This window comes from Rhinatrema bivittatum, chromosome 4 (assembly GCF_901001135.1).
Source record: "Rhinatrema bivittatum chromosome 4, aRhiBiv1.1, whole genome shotgun sequence".
In the NCBI taxonomy this organism is placed as follows: Eukaryota; Metazoa; Chordata; class Amphibia; order Gymnophiona; family Rhinatrematidae; genus Rhinatrema; species Rhinatrema bivittatum.
In genome coordinates this window covers 441,978,929-441,996,969 of record NC_042618.1, presented here as the reverse complement: position 1 = coordinate 441,996,969, position 18,041 = coordinate 441,978,929, and the positions used below count along the sequence as shown (strand labels likewise).

The 18,041-nt window shown below is 44.9% G+C and overlaps 1 protein-coding gene across 1 annotated transcript in view; it reads right to left on the bottom strand.

Annotated features, from left to right (window-relative positions):
* The window catches only part of NTN4 (netrin 4), a 105,421-nt gene that overhangs the window by 25,456 nt on the left and 61,924 nt on the right, over positions 1 to 18,041 (bottom strand). The window contains exons 4-5 of the mRNA XM_029601579.1: positions 13,310 to 13,436; positions 9,870 to 10,058 (exon numbers count right to left, since the gene is read on the bottom strand). Of these exons, the coding sequence (XP_029457439.1) occupies positions 9,870 to 10,058; positions 13,310 to 13,436 (316 nt within the window). The remainder of the gene's footprint in view (positions 1 to 9,869; positions 10,059 to 13,309; positions 13,437 to 18,041) is intronic.

Here is an 18,041-nt window from a genome sequence, read left to right as displayed (position 1 = left end):
TTAAGTCTGTAAAGTATTTTTGCATCTGACATTCTGTACAGACTGTGTGTGCAAATTCCTCATCCCCTTACGAAATGTGCTGCATGTTTACAGCATTCTTCATTGACATCCCTCCCTCCAAAAAAATGAATAATAATGCTCACAGGTTTTTGGCCTTCTGGTTGTTGGAAGGACCACAGAACTGGAATGTTGTGTTTGTTTTTAAGGAAACTTATGTATGTGGAAGACTTTTTTTTTTCTTAACTTTTACATTGCCGATATTGCTGGGTTTGTGATGTGCCTGTCCTCATCACTGGCTGGGCATATACCTCTCAGGACAGGCGCGTTTTGAAGCAGCCTTAAATAAATGGTATCTGTGGTAGTTTGGTATCCAGAAGACATTCCAGGAACACCACACCTGACCCAGTACACGAACAACATTTGGGGTTTTAGCGGTCAGCAAAACATTTCACTCAGAGAACAACGTGCCCTAGTCTCTGTGCCTGAGACGGAATCAGAAACTGTTCTTAAAATCAAGTGGTTGGCCCAAGCAAAGCTTCAAGTTCAAGCCTTTTAACACCTACTCAGTCAATTAACAGAGCTAGCTCCCAGTGAAAGAAAATATAAAACAGCAACATGTACATATCTTTTTTGAGTTTCCATAGATGGTTATTGTAGGTGGTTATCCACATCACACCAAACCAGCGTACAATCTGGAACTAGGGCTGCGCTGTCATTTTTTAAAAAGACAAGAAAACACCAACAATATTTCCTTTTTGGTTTTGTGTCCTTTCTTCTCCAAAACGTCATAAAAAATGAACTAAATATCGTTTGTGTTGTTCTAGCCTGCACTATTTTTTTTTTTTTTTATAAGGTGTGCACTTTGCAAATTGCTTGCACTAAAAATGCTTTTCAGTGCACGTTAAAACACTTAAGTACGCACCGGAACGGGTTAGTGGGCACTAAAGCGTTTTAGTGCATGCTATTTGCAAAGCACCTGGGTTGTGAAAATAAAAATAATGCAGACTTAAATGACACAAACAAATGAAATAAAATTATTCTAATAGAAAAGAAAATGAAATAAAACAAAATACATGAAAAACGAAACCAATTGTTTTCCATGTACATCCCCTATTTGGAACAACTACTTCGCTTGGGGTGTGCCCCATAGCTAGAACTTGTAGCTCATGACTAACACGCATGCTTACTTTTGCTCTGCATATGGTCGGCGCTAACCTAATGCTTTCCTTGCCCTTACTGGAACACAGAAAATTAACTCAAATGTTAAAAAACCATCACTCAACAAGATAACAAGCATGGAAGAGGAAATGAAACCTTTCTTGTGCCGTGATTTCTGACCCTTTTTCAGCATTATTGACAGGGGCAGACTTGCCATGTGGAGGTGGGATGGCCCAGTGCAAACTAGATAAGGCGGCCTTGGAATCCAGAAAAAAAATGTCAATATTACTGTTTCTCGTGAGCTACTGAGGGACCCTAGATGCTAAACAATGAATGTTCACAAACCTGCTTTCACCATTCGAAAAATATGTTTACTGACATTGCTGCAGTCCATGATAAAACTAGAGGCACATGGAATGCATGTTGTATGGGAGAACAGGATGGCACAGATAAAACGTGGACAGTGGGAACAGCAATTATGGTGGAGTCCTCCTGGAACGTCTTATGAACCAGATAAAACAATGTTTTCAAAAGCTGAGCTTTCTTATAACAGAAGCTCTTTCCCTGGGAAGCAGAATCTTGTGATTCCTGAAAGATATTTTCTTTTTGACTGGAATGATTTCAGAAGGGGAGGGTTTATAAGCCCAATCTGTAAGTTTGGTTTTCTAAGATTCCCAGAACACTGAGGTACTTAAAAGGAAAAAAGGACAAAACAAATCTCGAAGCTATTTCTTGTTTTATGCATGTCACAAAAACGTGCCACAGCAAGAAAAAGATAACATGGGTGAGGAGTGAACCATCATTTTCCTGTAGAACATCCTAAAGTAAACATGTAACATCCTGCAGTCTTTCTAATCAACAGCTACCAATTTCTTCTAGGATTAAAGTGAAGAGTTCCAGTATCCTGACTGGTCCTGGAGTAAAGTGGATTCTTTGTAGGTTGTGATAGCTTTTACTGACCAAGAGAAGAACACACATAGGTAACGTAGTAAACGATGGCAGATAAAGACCAAAATGGTCCATCATCATTACTATGTATGTATGTTACTCTGCCCAGCAAGGTTTCTTAGGGTAGTAACTGCCACGCCAACCAGGTTACCCCCAGGTCTTCTGTTAAAGGTAGAATTAGCCAAAGATGCGATTATCCATGAGCAGGTTCTCTCCCACCAGAAGAAGGATACAGTGTGGTCTCAAAAGCTCCTGCGACTCACCATCTTTGAATTATCCTTATACGAGGCCAATAAAAGCAATGGCAGCCTGCACAGAATCCAGCAACAAAGCCAACGTAAATCGGAGTCTGACAGAGATTTACTGAGCTAACAGCCAAAGACAAACAAAAACAACATTACGTGAATGGAAAATAGCCTTCTTTTTATGGACGTACAGCAATCTCTCCCTCCGCTGCACCTAATAATGTGCTTGTCAAAATCCAGCCGTAAACTCCTCAACCACTTAAACTTGATGTCAGTTACGTGGCAGTCCCATGTTCCAGGCTAAGAAAGGAAATAAGCCTACACCTTGTCGTCTCTCCAATTAAACTGGTGATCCACAGAGAGCAACCACAAACAGTGGGGGCAAGCAATCACATCTGCTGTTGCAGAGGTCAACATTTAAAGGAATCCTGACTCCTGCCATTTTTTTTCTCGCTAGGCTCAGAAACGGAAACAGAGTAATGCCTTCTTTATGGGGTCTACGTACGTACACCGAGCTCCTACAGTAAGGAAAATAAACATACGAGCCTTTTTATTTAGGAATTTTATACTGCTGCTTTTCAAAGCACGGTACAGGAACAGGGGAAAGAGAGCCAAAAGGCTGGTCACAAAGGGAAAGTCGTGGCAAACAGATGCATTTTGAGTCACGCTTCCACCAGGATGAGGCCAGGCCGACAAATGAACAAACCTGCGATATTTCCATAAGTTGACAAAGAGAAGGTAGAGAAGGGAATGAGGAGGGACAAGAAAGGCGGCGGAAACGAGGATCCTGAACCCAGAGTCTCCAGCGGGCAACAGCGACAGGTTGACTTTGCTTTGATCATCCCGGGGGTCATTTTGTAAGGGCCTGCATAGTACATCTGTGGGCTGGGCCGATGGTACACCCAGTCTCAAGGTGAACTTGTGCAGAAGTTCACTTTGAGAATTACCCTGGCACAAACTACCCGCACACACAATTACAGCTGCTAGTACGTCTGAGAGTGTACGCGCCCACGTTTTAAAATTTAAAAAAGTATGCATGAAACGCCAGCCCCGGACCGCCTCTGCTGAACACGGGTAGAAGTGCAAATAGTTCTTATGTGCTTAAGCTTTTACCTGCCCGTTGGGTGGGCAGTTTTACAAAAGTCCATTCATCTGGGTAAAGCCTTGCTGTACCCACGGAAACTGCTTTCAGAATTGTCCTCTTAATAACGCGTCACATCTGCAAGTAAACTGTTAACATACATATTTTGTTCTTCTTCCTTTTCTCTCCCCAGCAGTCTCTGTGGCTTCCCCTCGCCACAGACCGAATGGTTGGCCAGCTGGCGGGATCCTCGCCGGTTCCAGGGTGCCTCTTCTGTGGCACACCCTCAACACCAGTGGCAGGCTGTCGTCTCTCCCTCCCCTGGGCCTGGGTGCATCCCATCTCTGCAGCACACCCAGGCCCAACTATAGCCTGAGCCACGGAGCTCGGCCCTAACATTGCGGTTTTCTCAGTCAAAATTTATGTAAACAGCTAAGCATAAACCATTCAAGATTCCAACAGAAGGATCTAAAAATCATGGTTTATGCACCACTGAATATCCACGTAACTTAGCCGGATAAATTATATCTGGCTAAGTTACTTAGCCGTTTAGGGTTTAAATATCTACCTCTTCATATTTTGGGCTAATTGTTTGAGCTCCAGATAATGGTTTAACTGTTCTTTGTTTTCTGTAAGGACATTCAATGCATTTCTGTCAGCAAGCTCTTCTTTGTGAGAATTTTTGAAATATTCTATAAATAAAAAGTTAAAAACTGATAATCCAGTTTACAAAACGGCCAGAATGCTGCTCCCCACATTTTCATTCAGATTTGTCTTTAATATCTGAGCAGATGCTGGTGCTTATAGATTTTAGAATCTCCTCCTGCTTAGCCACTGAATCAAAGGAAATTTGGTGCTTCTGACCTGAGGGGACCCTCGTCAGAGTCCCATGCAGCTGGGCCGGCCCAGTGGCTGCGGCCGCTCTCATGAAGAAAAACCCGGGTTCAATTTCCAGCCTCCGACTGCTCCCCTGGGTTGGCAAGCATTCAGAATCCTTGGAGGAGGGAGCAGGGGAGAAGGAAACTGCTGGGCCACAACAATAAATCAATCAGAATCCCATGCAACTGCTGGGTGGACTTGGGAGGAGATGGCAGCTCTCGCACAGCCCCTCCTACCCAGTTTAAACCACGATCCCTTAATCCTCATGCATGCAATGGTGCAATACCACAGGAAAAGAAAGGGGGATGGGCTCCGTTTCATTCGGCGATGTGCAGACCCCAGGGAAGAGACAGCTGTGAGGGGGGGGGGGGAGATTTTGCATGATAGGAAAGAGCAAGGAAGTCAGATTCTAGAAACCCCCACCAGCCTTCGGCAGCAGTGGCAGGTATCAAGGCGCCCGCTTCTGCACCTTTGTATTCTCAGCAGAGACGGCCGTGAATGAAGTGTGCATGAAGTGAACTTCATGCACACAAGGTTTTATTTTCTTTTATGGATTATAACTGATAAGTTAAACCTTTTTTTTCTCTCTTTAAAAAAATGCCCTAGAGATTGCATGTTCCCAACAGTGAACACAGGGTCAGAACTTCCAGATCTTCTTCACCACTGGACATCTCCGCCTGACTGCACTGAAAGCGTGCTTGTTGGTAATGTATTACTAAGAGCTTCTCATTACTAGGATCCTATCCCATTGGCATTCTCTGTCATCCTGCTTTATCTTTGATCATGGGATTGCATTTTATGGATTCTAGTTTACTCAGTCCTCTTTGTTCACTAGGATGAGATTTCATATGGCTTGTAAAGCTCTAGCAGCTCCGGACAGTTCCCTTTGAAATCAGTGGCACTTCCTGTAGCTGCCATGGCACACACTGCCTATGCCCGGGTCTGGGCAACACGCACAAGTGGCTGGCACAGTCTGTTCTCTACCTTCCTGTAGTACCTGCAAACCAGAAGGCAAAACCCTCATGCCCGCTGAAAACTAATGAAGGTCAATGGTCTTCCTTAGTGCAAACAGTTCACATATTTCGTTCACAAGCTTTCTTAACCCTTCAACTACCAAATTATCTTCTAACCAGCAGGAATTCCAAAATGGCTCAGTCACTGGAATTTATGAAGTTGGCTCTTTGGAGCTGAGATCCTACGGTTTCTGTCAGACAAGCTGACGCGTCTTGCAGCTGCATGAAAAGAAATGCATGGGAAAAGGGGAGATTCCGGGTCAGCGATTTCAAACGGAAATGAAGAAAATTGACATGGGTGTGCTCCAGAGTTTACGGGCCACCATTGTGTCAGCAAAAATATCCATTAATCATGTCATCTGCACACGTCCTTGTCTCGCTGAGACCGTTCAGCTTTCTGGAAAGATTCTTAATTATCCCCTAGGCTAAGGCACGGTGTCAGTCATGATGCCTACCAACTAGTTCAAGTAATTAAATAATGCTGAATTGCTGACGTCTCTTGTATCTTTTCTTTTTATTTAAAAACAACACGATATTGCCAATTTTCCTTGAGAACCCATGCTGCAATGGAATAGTCCACCTACTCAATACTGAAGAGATGTTACAATGTTTAGGGGACATTACGGAAGAACGAGGAGATAGCCGCAGCCCCTGGGAGGGAGGCAGTGCCGGGAGCCACTCTGGCAGCACTACCTCCTGGTGCCTTCTCAAGGGCCGTAGCGAGCATAGCTCTGAAGGGAGCTGCCGCGCTGTCACAATGCTCACAGGGCGGTGTTGCGATCCTGGCTTAATTGAAGGCGATGGAGGGTAAAGGGGGGGGGGGGGGGGGGGGCGGTGTCGGATTTATAGGAGACAAAACCGTCCTTTGGCCATGCAGAATGACATCAAAACTAGTGTTTGCAGCTTCCCACCCCCCTCCCCCCACAAAAAAAGAAGAACATAAGAACTGCCATGCTGGGTCAGAACAAAAGTCCATCAAGCTCAGCATCGTGTCTCTGACAGTGGCAAATCCAGGTCACAAGTAGCCGGTAGGACCCTAAAGAATAAGTCCGATCCTTCTTGCTCATAACCAGGGGCTTTCCCAAGTCTACATGGCAAATAGTGGTTTATGGACTTTTCCTCCATAAACCAATTTTTAGACCCCTGTTCTAATAATAGCTCTTAGCTTTCCATTGCCCCCAAGTGCAGGGGCGGATTGTGGGAAAATAGTGGCCCGGGGGATTTTTCTCCATACTGGCCCATGGGTAACCAATTACATATACAATATAATTTACATGTATAATTTACATATAATTTACATATATATATGTACACACCCCTATATTTCGGTATGGTCCTCCCATATCAACACAGTACTATATGCCAACATTCAAAGAATAACAACCCCACCTATGCAAAAGAATACCACAAATATTACACCAGAATCTAAAATATCAATACACCTCCTATCAGGAAAACAGAACAGGCCAAGCTACTCAGATCCCTACAGAGAAACCACATGCTAAAAGAATGCTTCATCTCAGTCTTTGCATGCAGAACACAAACTCTCACCAAATACAGAATACAAAATGAAGGAGACAAATGACAAAAACTGAAATGGAAACTCCAAGAAGCCAGACTCCGTGTATTAACAATAGAAAAACAGAACCACCATTCCTCATAAAACAAATAAAATCAAGAAACATAAAGCATCAGTTATAATAGTAAAACTATAATAAAAGAATATTTTAAAACTACCGATAAATAGAATTTCTATTAATTAAAATCATATACATTTTTTACAAAGTCCCAAACACTAATAAAATATTTCAAAACAGCACAAATATCAAACAACATTCAATAATTAAAACTAATAAGGATTTTAAAAAGCCCCTGCTGTCCCTTTCTGTGGGAGCTCTTTATTTCCAGTCACCCTGATATTGTCGAGGATTAGGAGGTTATCCTCTCTCTCTCACACATACTCACATGTCCATTCTCTCTCACACATACACTGTCACATACTTAACCTCTCGCTCTCACTAACACTGACACACTCTCAGACTCTAAGACACTCTCCCTCCACACACACACCCCCCACACACACAAACTCTTACTCCCTTTGGATTTTCTCATACACATTCATGCTCTCACACTCACACACACACACACACACACACACACACACACACACACACACACAAACTGACCCCCAGGCAGGCTCCCATTCATTTTCACACCACTCCCTCACCATCCCCCAGGCATGCACACATTCATTCTCACACACATAGACCCCCAGGCAGGCACCTATGCATTCACACACATACACCCCCAGGCAGAGTCCCATTCATACACATGCACACACTAAAGGCAGACCCCCCTCTCTTTCTTTTGCCAACAACCTTGGAACCTCTCTCATTCCTCTGCTGCCACTGTCACTGCTGCCGCATGGCTATTGGGGAGGCGCCGATTGCTGCTGCTGACACTGAAGCCCATTCTGCTGCCTCCTCTGTGCAGGTCCCGTGGACTTCCACTTTCTCCATGCTGATCTCGTACATTGTGAGATTTGCATAGAGAAAGTGCTATTCTTGCTCATTCCCAAAGAGTACATGTGCCAATCACTAAAAAGTAATTTATTTTTTTTTTACCTTTGCTGGCTGATCTTAGTTTCTAATCGGTTGGTCAAAGGCTTTTTTTTCCCACCTTCCCTTTCTTATTTATTTGCCAATTCCTTTTATATTGTCTTTTTTTCTATTTCTTTTCTCTCCATCTTCTTCCCTCAAACACACACTCAGGCTCTCATTCTCACATGCTGTCTCTCATACAATCATTCATACACACAGGCTCTCACTGTCACATGCTCTCTCGCATACAATCATTCATACACCCAGGCTCTCACTGTCACATGCTCTCTCTCATACAATCATTCATACACACAGGCTCTCACTGTCACATGCTGTCTCTCATACAATCATTCATACACCCAGGCTCTCACTGTCACATGCTCTCTCTCATACAATCATTCATACACACAGGCTCTCACTGGCACATGCTCTCTCTCATACAATCATTCATACACACAGGCTCTCACTGGCACATGCTGTCTGACTCTCACACACACAGGCTCTCTCTCACTCCCACATGCTGCCTTACTCAAGCACAGGCTCTCACTGTCACATGCGCTCTCTCATACGATCCTTCATATACACACACCAGGCTCTCACTGTCACATGCTGTCTCTCTCACACACACACAGGCTCTCACATGCTGTCTCTGCAAACATTCAGACACAATTTCTCAACTCATCTCATACACACTCTACAGACCCTCAGCCTCTCTCTCACCTCTGGGTCTCCTCTTCGTGAGTTGCCGCAGGATGGGCTCTGCAGCGGCCCTGATCTTCTCGGGCCGCGGTGGCCCTGCTACTGGGCCTCTTCCTCTTCTCGGGTCACTGCGACTTGGGATTCGCGGCGGCCCGTAAGCGCTGCTCCTCTTCTGCACGCGCTGATGCCCCTCCTCCTTCCTGCCCACGCGGCTCTGGCAACGTTTACTTCCGGGGCCGCACAGGTAGGAAGGAGGAGGAGCATCGGCGTGTTTAAACGTGATCGTTTTCTTCGGGCCGTGGTGATGTGAGCCTCACCACGGCCCTGCTGATCTGCCTATCGCAGCGCCGCATGAGCCTCCCTGCGCCTGGGGGCATTCGCTCCCCTCGGGATACCACTGCTTGCGGTGCCCCCTAATACTTTGGTTGGAAATTTTATAATACAAAAAAAAAAAAAATCACGTGACAGGAGTGACCGGCCCACCGGGGGAAGCCCGATCCCCCGATAGGTCAATCCGCCCCTGGTGGTCAGGCTCACGTCACCACGGCCCGAAGAAAAAGATCGCGTTTAGATCATGCACTGGGAGCATTTTGAGTGTCCCATGATGATATTTGTGCATGAATGTCCCAAGATCCTAAGGCCATGATTGCTACATGGGACACGCTAAAACAGACTGGAAGTGGGGTCTTTTCCGGAAGATGCTTCTTGGATTACTGGGTCTGTTTCCATGGCTGAAAAATACTAAAATGGTCCTGCCAGACAGGACAAGTTGAATCTGGAGAAAGTGGCAGTTTTTTTTATATGTGTGCTCCCACAAGAGGAAGGTTTAGATGCTCAGGGCAATGATGAGAAAGTGTATTCATTTAATATCTCTGTCATGGGATTAGAGGGTTTGAGGTGTGGAATCAAATGGAGATTGTCTCCTTGATGGGATATTTGTGCTAGAGTTTCTGCAAGAGAATATAATGGTCCTGGGAGCACAGGGTTCCCACTGCACTAGTGGATCAAAAAATGTTTCTATGCTGTTTACAGTTTTTCTATGCCTGAACCTTAAATTCCTACTGTATGCATTTAAGCAAGTGAGGACCCCAATGACTACTTTCCACAGACCTCTGAATAAAACACAGAGAGGAAACAGCAAATCTAAGAAGAAGGCCACATGATATTTGGAGAAATACAGTTTGCACTGCTGCTCTAATTATGAATGTGGTATAAAAGAAGAAAAGAGAGACAGGATGACCCTTACCTTTACAAGCATCATGGTCAGAGAAAGGCTTTTGTGGGTCCCAGTAGAAGCCTGGCCTGCACTGCTGACAGTGCTGTCCTTCAGTGTTATGCTGGCAGTTGTCACAAACTCCTCCACTGCGATTCCCCGAAGCCACCCATGCATCCAAGTCAAAGTGGCACATGTCAGCATGCCCATTGCATGTACACTCTGGGAGAGGAAAAAAAAGGTAGCAAAAATTAATTCAATAGACTGTGAAAACCGTACTGGGTGTTTTTGATGATTTTATATTGAATGGTAAAGCTCAGCTTCCATGAGCCATATCATCAAACTTAGCTCTGCAGATTACATTTCTCATTCAGCAGAAGCCAGTACACAGCCCACTGTGAGTCACGGTCACTGGGCAATGATCCTCCTATACAAGAGCTCTAAGATCTTGCAAGGTGTTGCAGATTGGGGCACAGTTCTCTTTGTTGTTGATGTGTAGGAACAATGGTTAATCACTGCTTCTCAAAATGTGAGGTCTACTCTATGCTTTAGCTACCATTACAGCTTAGAAAGCAAGAAGTAGGGTTTTACAATTCTAGAAGTCTCTTGGCATTGCAAGAGAAATGCATATCGTAGCAGAGGCATGCAATATAAGGTTGGAGACTGCACTAGAATTTAAATCTTTACATCCTGTACAAGTGAGAAGCAAAAAGTCAAAAGGTACTATTAATGATATACAGGACATAATAGATCTTTCTAGTCTTTTGTTTCTCTTGCTAGCCTGGATTACTGAGACCTAAATAGATTTCTTAAGCAAAATTTTGTATGGTGCTTTGGTCTAATAATTTCATCCAGGGTGAATTAAAAAACTCTTCTTCATGCTATACTTTGATTGACGGCCATGAACCGGCGCTCAAGTGTAGACTTGGGCCAGTCAGAAAAGTGAGGGCTGTGAAGAGCCCTGGGCCAGGTCACCTACTTGACACATTTGGGGTTGGGTCCGTATTGGAGCGAAGTCTGCAGTTGCTTTTCACTTGCCAAGTTTTAAGAGAAAGTGGCATGCATTTGTTCACCTTGAAACTTGCTGTGGGTACAGAGTTCCCATAGACGTTTGTACTTGCTCTTTGTACAGAAACATTTTCTATGAAGGATAATGCTCTCAGAGTTGCAGCCTCCTCTGAATGGGGTTAAAAGTAAGCATATTATGGAACTTTTAGCCATGTAGAGGGAAGACAATTTCCAACAGCCAATTTCTATGCATAAATTACTCTTTATCCTCGCACATGGCTTCGAAAATAGTCCTCTTGATGGGCTTCTATTAAGCTGGGCAACCACATGGCCTCCTGCATTACAAACATCCTTCACAAATAGGTCCCCTCTATAATTCATTGATATTTTCTTCATTTACAGTCCAGGATCAAGTTAAACAGCAACCAACAGTTTGGAGGAAATGGGGCCATGGAGAACATTTGCCGGTTGCAAGTCTGGCTGGAACACACGCACACAGAGGGGACAGCCTGGAAGGAGCTGTCCCCTCTAGCCCTCCAACAACTAGGGGACTTGCATTGGCTGGGGATAGTGTTTCTGTGGAGAAAGCTTCTGGAAAAATTCAGAATAAAAAACAGCAGGAGAATGTACTGTGCAGCATCAGCTCATAAATGCTGGTTTCTTCTGAGCCGGTGGCTTTATACCTCTTTCTTTGGTCTTCCAGCTCAGTCAGGAGCAGAACTGGGATTTGGCTCCATGAAACTTCCTGCACAACTACCCAGGGATTTTCTCCCCCTAAGAACATAAGAAGTGCCCTGCCTATATTATATCTCCTCCCAACTTTAACTTTGGTCACTGCAGCAACGGTCCTTGCACCAGGGCTCTTTCCGAAACCCTGCAGTCACAGACCCTACATCCAGCCAGTAGGTGTCGCCATTGCACGACGTCTCGGTGTCCCTCCCTCCCTCCCTTCCCCAGGGGCTGTGAATGCTGCCTCCATGGCATCGCCAGACCCCGCCACCTATGGCGCGACAGGTCAAACCCCAGCTCCCCTGCATAGCACTGCAGAAGAGCATGGCCACCGAGCTTTTGTTTTTGTTAAAGACTTTGTGCTGACTTGTAACAAATTAGGAGAATTTGGAGAATGTGATAAGGCGGCACGACTTGTGCCTCTTGAACTTTCCCAGGCTTGCCTTCAATATCTGTAATTGGGATGTTTGAAAAGCAGGCTGCTTCTCTTCTGACGGCACCTATCCAGGGCCTTTTACCTAGCGCTGGCGAAACACAAAGGGAAGTGAAGGGACTAGCGGGAACCCTGTTAGTTAGCCTTATGGCCTTCCTGGAACAAGTCGTGTCATCTACTTTGATAATTACTTTTGTTCTAGATCCCGATAGGCACTGGCCTCTGAAAATGTTTGCTTTTTAAAAGTGAAAGATTTCTCCTTTAGGAATTGCCATATTAAGGATGTTCCCAGATATCTCCAAACCTACCCAAAAGAAAAGAAAGAAGTTCCTTCTCTTGAAGCTGAGAGTGTTACAATTGGAAGGTTTATAATTTGTTTAGGTTTCCATGCAAACGTTTAATTAAATATCAGGGACTTAGATATTTTTTTGGATCCTCCCCATCTGACTGCTTTCCTCAGTAAGAAATCCCTGGGCATTCAGACAGCTGAAGTTTACTCATCTCTGGGCTCCTCTCCTAGGGAGAGGAGAATTGATCTGCTGTTGGGTTTATCTCATGTTTTTTGCTTCTTTATTGTTTGCTACAATTCTCCTTTCATTGCATCTTGGAGCTCTCTGAAGTTGCAGGAAGTGTCAGATGAATATATTGCTTAGTTCCTGCTTTTATTCTTTATGTTACAGAGGGAATTTTACTTTGGCGATCATTTTGCTAGAGCAAATTGTGTTAGTTGTATGTACTATGAAAAGAAAACTGATAATTCAAAAGTTCAAATAACTGGCATCTTTAGCATGTGCTTCCTCCAACTAGCACTAGACTTGCTTTTACTCTTTGTGGTCTCACCAGCAGATTAAACCCACCCTTTATCTTAGCTATCCAGAAAGTTTACATTGATCTTGATAAGCACAAAAAACCCCCCAAAAACAAAACAACTTTGCACAGATCTTCTCTTGGAATTCATGCATCTTAAACAAATATGGCCTAAATAGTTAGAAATGTTATAAAAACAAATCAGAATAGTCGTAATACTGTGTAAGAAACTCTTTCCAAACATCTGCACTACAAAGTTATGAACTGGCAAACAAACAGGGCATGCATGTCAGCAAATTTGCAAATGCAGATGGTAGCAGTGTTTTAAAGCAAACAGTGGCACGGTGGCTCCGACTACCCAGGGCATTCACTGCCCGGCATTGTTTTTGGATCATGCGTCGGCACTTGTCATTTGAGATTAGCTTAGGAAGGTGGACAGACAGGAATTTCTCATACTCGGCAGTAATTGGAGCAGGTGCACCAAACCATCCCTTACTTTTGCATTCATTCGGGGCCCCGCTTTCCCCATTGGCAGCTTGCCAGGGCTTGTCATTGTAGAGGGCTGCGCAGTGGTGACAGTGATGACCAGCCGTGTGGTGCTTGCAGACGCACCTCCCATGGACCTGGAAGGAGAAAACAAAGATTTGAATATGCATTTTTTTCCAGGACATATCGGGGGGCACTTGAGAACTCTGGCATGCATGGGTTGGTTTTTTTTTTTTTTCCAGATCCATGCATATATACTGTATGTGGATGAGCATGTACAACCTGGAAAGTAGGATCTTTATTAGAAAGCTTTTGTTTGCCATGTGTAAGACAGGAACCCAATACTGTTGAGGTTTAATTGTTTGGAAATTTGTAATCCTTTTTCCAATAATGTAGACAGCACTCCAGTAGCAGGATGGGGGCTATCCAGTGTTTTGCACTGAGTAACACAGTGATGACAGCAGATAAAGACCAAATAGTCCATCCAACCTGTCCAGGAATTTGCTTATGATAGTAATTGCCAATCCGTGCAGCAGGATCCGATTTACAATATGGGTGCCCATAGGCAGTAGGAGTAGGATAGGGCAAGGGTCCACTCCCATCCCACCCCTCCATCATCAGAAGAATGGGGAGGGGAGCAAAGGACCCCAGACTGCCCCTGTCCAGATCCTCTCCTTTCCAGTCCTCTTCCTCACCTCCCAGTCACTTGTTACCTAAAGTGGCAGCATCCTGATCAGGGAGCAGCAATAACTTTGCAAAACAAAAAAAAAATTCAGCGCATGGCCTCCAGCCGTCCGTTGCATGCTCAAGGCCCTGCGGAAGCCCCGCCCCTTCCTCCCACACAGGCTTCTTGTTACTTCAGTTGCCCATGCGAGTTTGCCGCAGGGCCTTCTTCATGCAACAGACAGCGGGAGCCTCTGCGCTGAATTTCTTTTTCAAACATGTTGCTGCTATGCACACTTTAGGTAACAAGTGGCTGGGAGACAAGGCCCTGATAGAGGCATGGCAGCGGCAGCAACACTCAGGTACCTATCAAAATTTGGAGCCAGAAGCAGCTGCCCATGTCCAAATGCGGTCCTGGCCATATGTATGATTAGCTTCCTGTTGAGATGCAAAGAGCTCCTAGTGCTGAGGGAGCAAGTCTGATCTCTGGAAGCTGGAGCAGCTGACCCGGAGGACCTGAGGCAGACAGATTATATATATATATATATATATATATATATATATATATATATATATATTATTACCAAGAACTGAGGCAGACAGAGTAGTATATGGTGGAGACGTTTCAGGATATAGTAAAGAAGTCCCTCTTAAGAGCCTCTCTGCTGCTTTGGAGGAACAAAGACACCAGGAAGGAGAACATGTGAAACATGTTTCATAAACAGGTCTCCTCTATGAGTCGCTTATCCTTTTCTTCATTTGCTGATCAAGTTAAGTAGCGGCCAACATTGTGGAAGCAATGTGTTTGGTCCCAGGGCAATGGAGAACATTTGTCCTTTGCAAGGCAAACTCCTGCTGGAGCATAGGTAAACTTCCGAGAACTGCAGCCTGGAAGGAGTCTTCCCTTTCATCCCTACAACAAATAGAAGACTTCATTTCAGTGGCAAGAAGTGTTCCTTTAGCTGCTATCTGCCCTCCAGATGATGTGTTATCCTCTCACACCAAGGATGCATCTTCAAGGCTGTGTATCCAGGAGGGAGGGGATGGGACTGTGTTGATACTGGTTTTTAGATCATTAGGAAGATAGATAGCCAGGTAGCTGGCAGCTAAGAGGATTGCTTAGTAACTTGCCTACTTGGGGCAAAGTTAGCAGACCTCACGCATCATCTAAATAGGTTTTTAGAGAGTGCTGGAGAGGAGCTGGCTGTCAGGGTCCATGTGAATACCAATGACATAGGAAGGTGCAGAAGGAAGGTTCTGGACACTGAATTTAGGTTTCTAGGTAGTAAACTAAAATCCAGAACCTTCAGGGTAGCATTCTAAGAAATATGTCCAGTTCAATGCGCAGGATCCCAGGGTCAGGAGTCTCAATGCATGGGATACATCTATCTCAAGCTAGAACCTTTTGAGGAAGAATAGGAAGGACCAAAAAGGAGGAAGAGTAGCTCTTTATGCCAAACACAATATCCTAATAACTGAAATGCAGGGGCTGTGGGAAAGAAGAAAGAGCTGTGGGCTCTCTTAAAAAAAAAAAAAAAAAATATGATTGCACTTCCATTTGTACTGGTGTGGGCTAGAGGCCTCCAAATCAGACAGAAGAACTGGACAGGGATCTGGCTGAAGACATCCAAAAGGTGGTAAGGAAGGAGGAAGTGTTGCTTGTTGGAGACGTTAATCTGTGGGATGTGGATTGGAGAATCCCTGCGTCAGAATCTGTAAGTAGTAGAGAGATTGTAGAGGCCCTTCAAGGTGTTCTGCTTAGACAAATGATGATGGAACCCATGAGGGGAGGAGCAATACTGGACCTGGTACTTATAAATGGAGACACTATCTCTAATGTCTGGGTAGATGCCCACCTGAGTGCCAACGATTATCAGATAGTATGGTTTGATACAGCACCCAAGTAAGCATTCAAAAATTACAAAGGAACTCAAAAAGAGGAAGACAGGGAAGAAGACCTGGTGAAACTGAAAGACAAGAGAAACGAAATCAGGATAGCAAAGCTTGAGCGGACGAAAGGATTGCCAAACAGGTAAAGCGAGGTGGCAAAACATTTTTCAGGTATATTTTGGAGTACAAAACATATCAAAATAACAGAGCAGACAGAAGTGTTGATGGCGTGGCACTATATGTTAAGGATTTCATAGAATCAAGCAAGATACAGAGACTACAGGAAACTAATAGGGATGGGCATTTGTTTATAATGAATGCATGAATGAATGAAATACAATGAATTAAGCCATTTTTGGTTTGTTCCAAATGGAATGAACTGAAAATAGCCTTCTACAAAATACCTGAAAATGTTCAGGTATATTCGTTGAAATAAAAAAAAAACAAACCCACAAAAAGATCCTCCAAGGCCTGGTCCTGTCACTGAATCCTAGGCCCGACGGCCATACTTCAAAATGGCACTATCCACTCTGGAGCAAAGTGCCATAGTAATGTTACTCCGATACAGGCTCTGAGTGGATGGTATAGTTTTTTGAAGATTATGGACAGAAGAGGACATCAGGAAGCCTGGTCCTAGGCCTTCAGACTGGTCCCTGTCATCAGGCCTAGGCCTCAGTGACGGGATCAAACCTCCAGGCTGGGCCCTGGCATTGGATTTAAGCCTCGGGGATGGAACCAAGTCTCAGCACTGGGGATGGGCCTTGATGCTGGAGCCTGGCCTTGGTTTTTGGTCTGAGGAGGCCCAGTCATGGTTGCCGGAGGCCTGTTTATTTTTTTTTAGCAGTTTGGTGATTTTTTTTGTTTTGGGGTTTTTTTTTTATAGCTTATTTTTGGTTTGACAAAGAATCCAAACCAGTCTTCATTTCTGTGTTCTTGTCTTCGTCTCTTCAGTTCCTGGTCTTCATCCTGTGGTCAGTCTTTAGTTCATCAGTTCGACTTGTGGTCAGCCTTCAGTTCTTTAGTCTCTTCTGTGTCACGTCTGTACACCTGTGCTGTTCCTTGCCTCCCTGCCTGCCTATCCGTCCCGTCCTCCCTTAGATGGATCTCTGGATCTGACTTTGGCCTGATTACTCTTAACATTGCCTGAACTCCGCCTGCCACTGACCACAGCCTGAATTCTGCCTGCCATTAACCTCTGCCTGACCATTGACCACATTTGAATGCTGCCTGTCTCGACCACTGCCTGCCTCTGACTACACTGGTACCAAGCCTGCCTTGAACCCTGGCCTGTGACCAGACAGACAATCTCTGCGGACATCCAGCTTGTCAGTAAAGGCCTCTGCTTAAGACCTGCTGGCTCTGGCACCTGAGGGCTCAACCTAAAGGAACGAGGGCTGGTATAGGTGAAGCTCCAGTTGGGCATCTGCCATAGCCAGCTCCACTAGCCAACAGTGGGGACCTGCAGACTCCTCCCTACAGGTTGCGCAAACTCCACCTTGGCCCAAGTGTCCACGCCCGCAACACCACCTTGTACTTATTTTCCTATCCTGCCTTGTGGCCTCCCTAAGCCTCTTGTCTTGCCTTGCACAGATAAGATACAAGCAAGGAAGGAAACAAGATCTGGGGACCAGCGCATGTGTGCACCTAGGGGGCAGCATGCTGCAAACAGAGGAAGATGCAATGGCGGCATTCTTGCTGTGCCAAAGAGGGTCTTGTGTCAGGGCAAGCCGGCGTCTGGGGTGAACCGGCTCGTGGGGCCATCCTATGAGTCACCAGAGCATAACAGTAACCCCCTCCAAGGTTCCCTCCTCAGTCATCTAGGCTTGGGTTTCCTGGGAAATCTTCTATGGAAGTCACATACTAGCTGGGGGGATGGAAGGTTGGAGGCTGGCTCCCAGGAATTTTCCTCTTGGCCATAGTTTTTCCATGCAGTGAGGTATTGAAGTTTATTTTTTACTCTTCTTGAATCTAAAATTTCTGTCACTTCATACTGGGTATCTGCCTCAAGAAAGATGGCTGAGGGTCATGGTCATAGCCAGGACAGAATTGCACATTTCAGGAAGGACACATGGAACATGTTGCAGATCCAAAGTGTACCTGAAGACTGGAGGGTGGCTAATGTAACCCCAATATTTAAAAAGGGCTCCAGAGGCAATCTGGGAAACTACAGACCAGTTAGCCTGACTTCA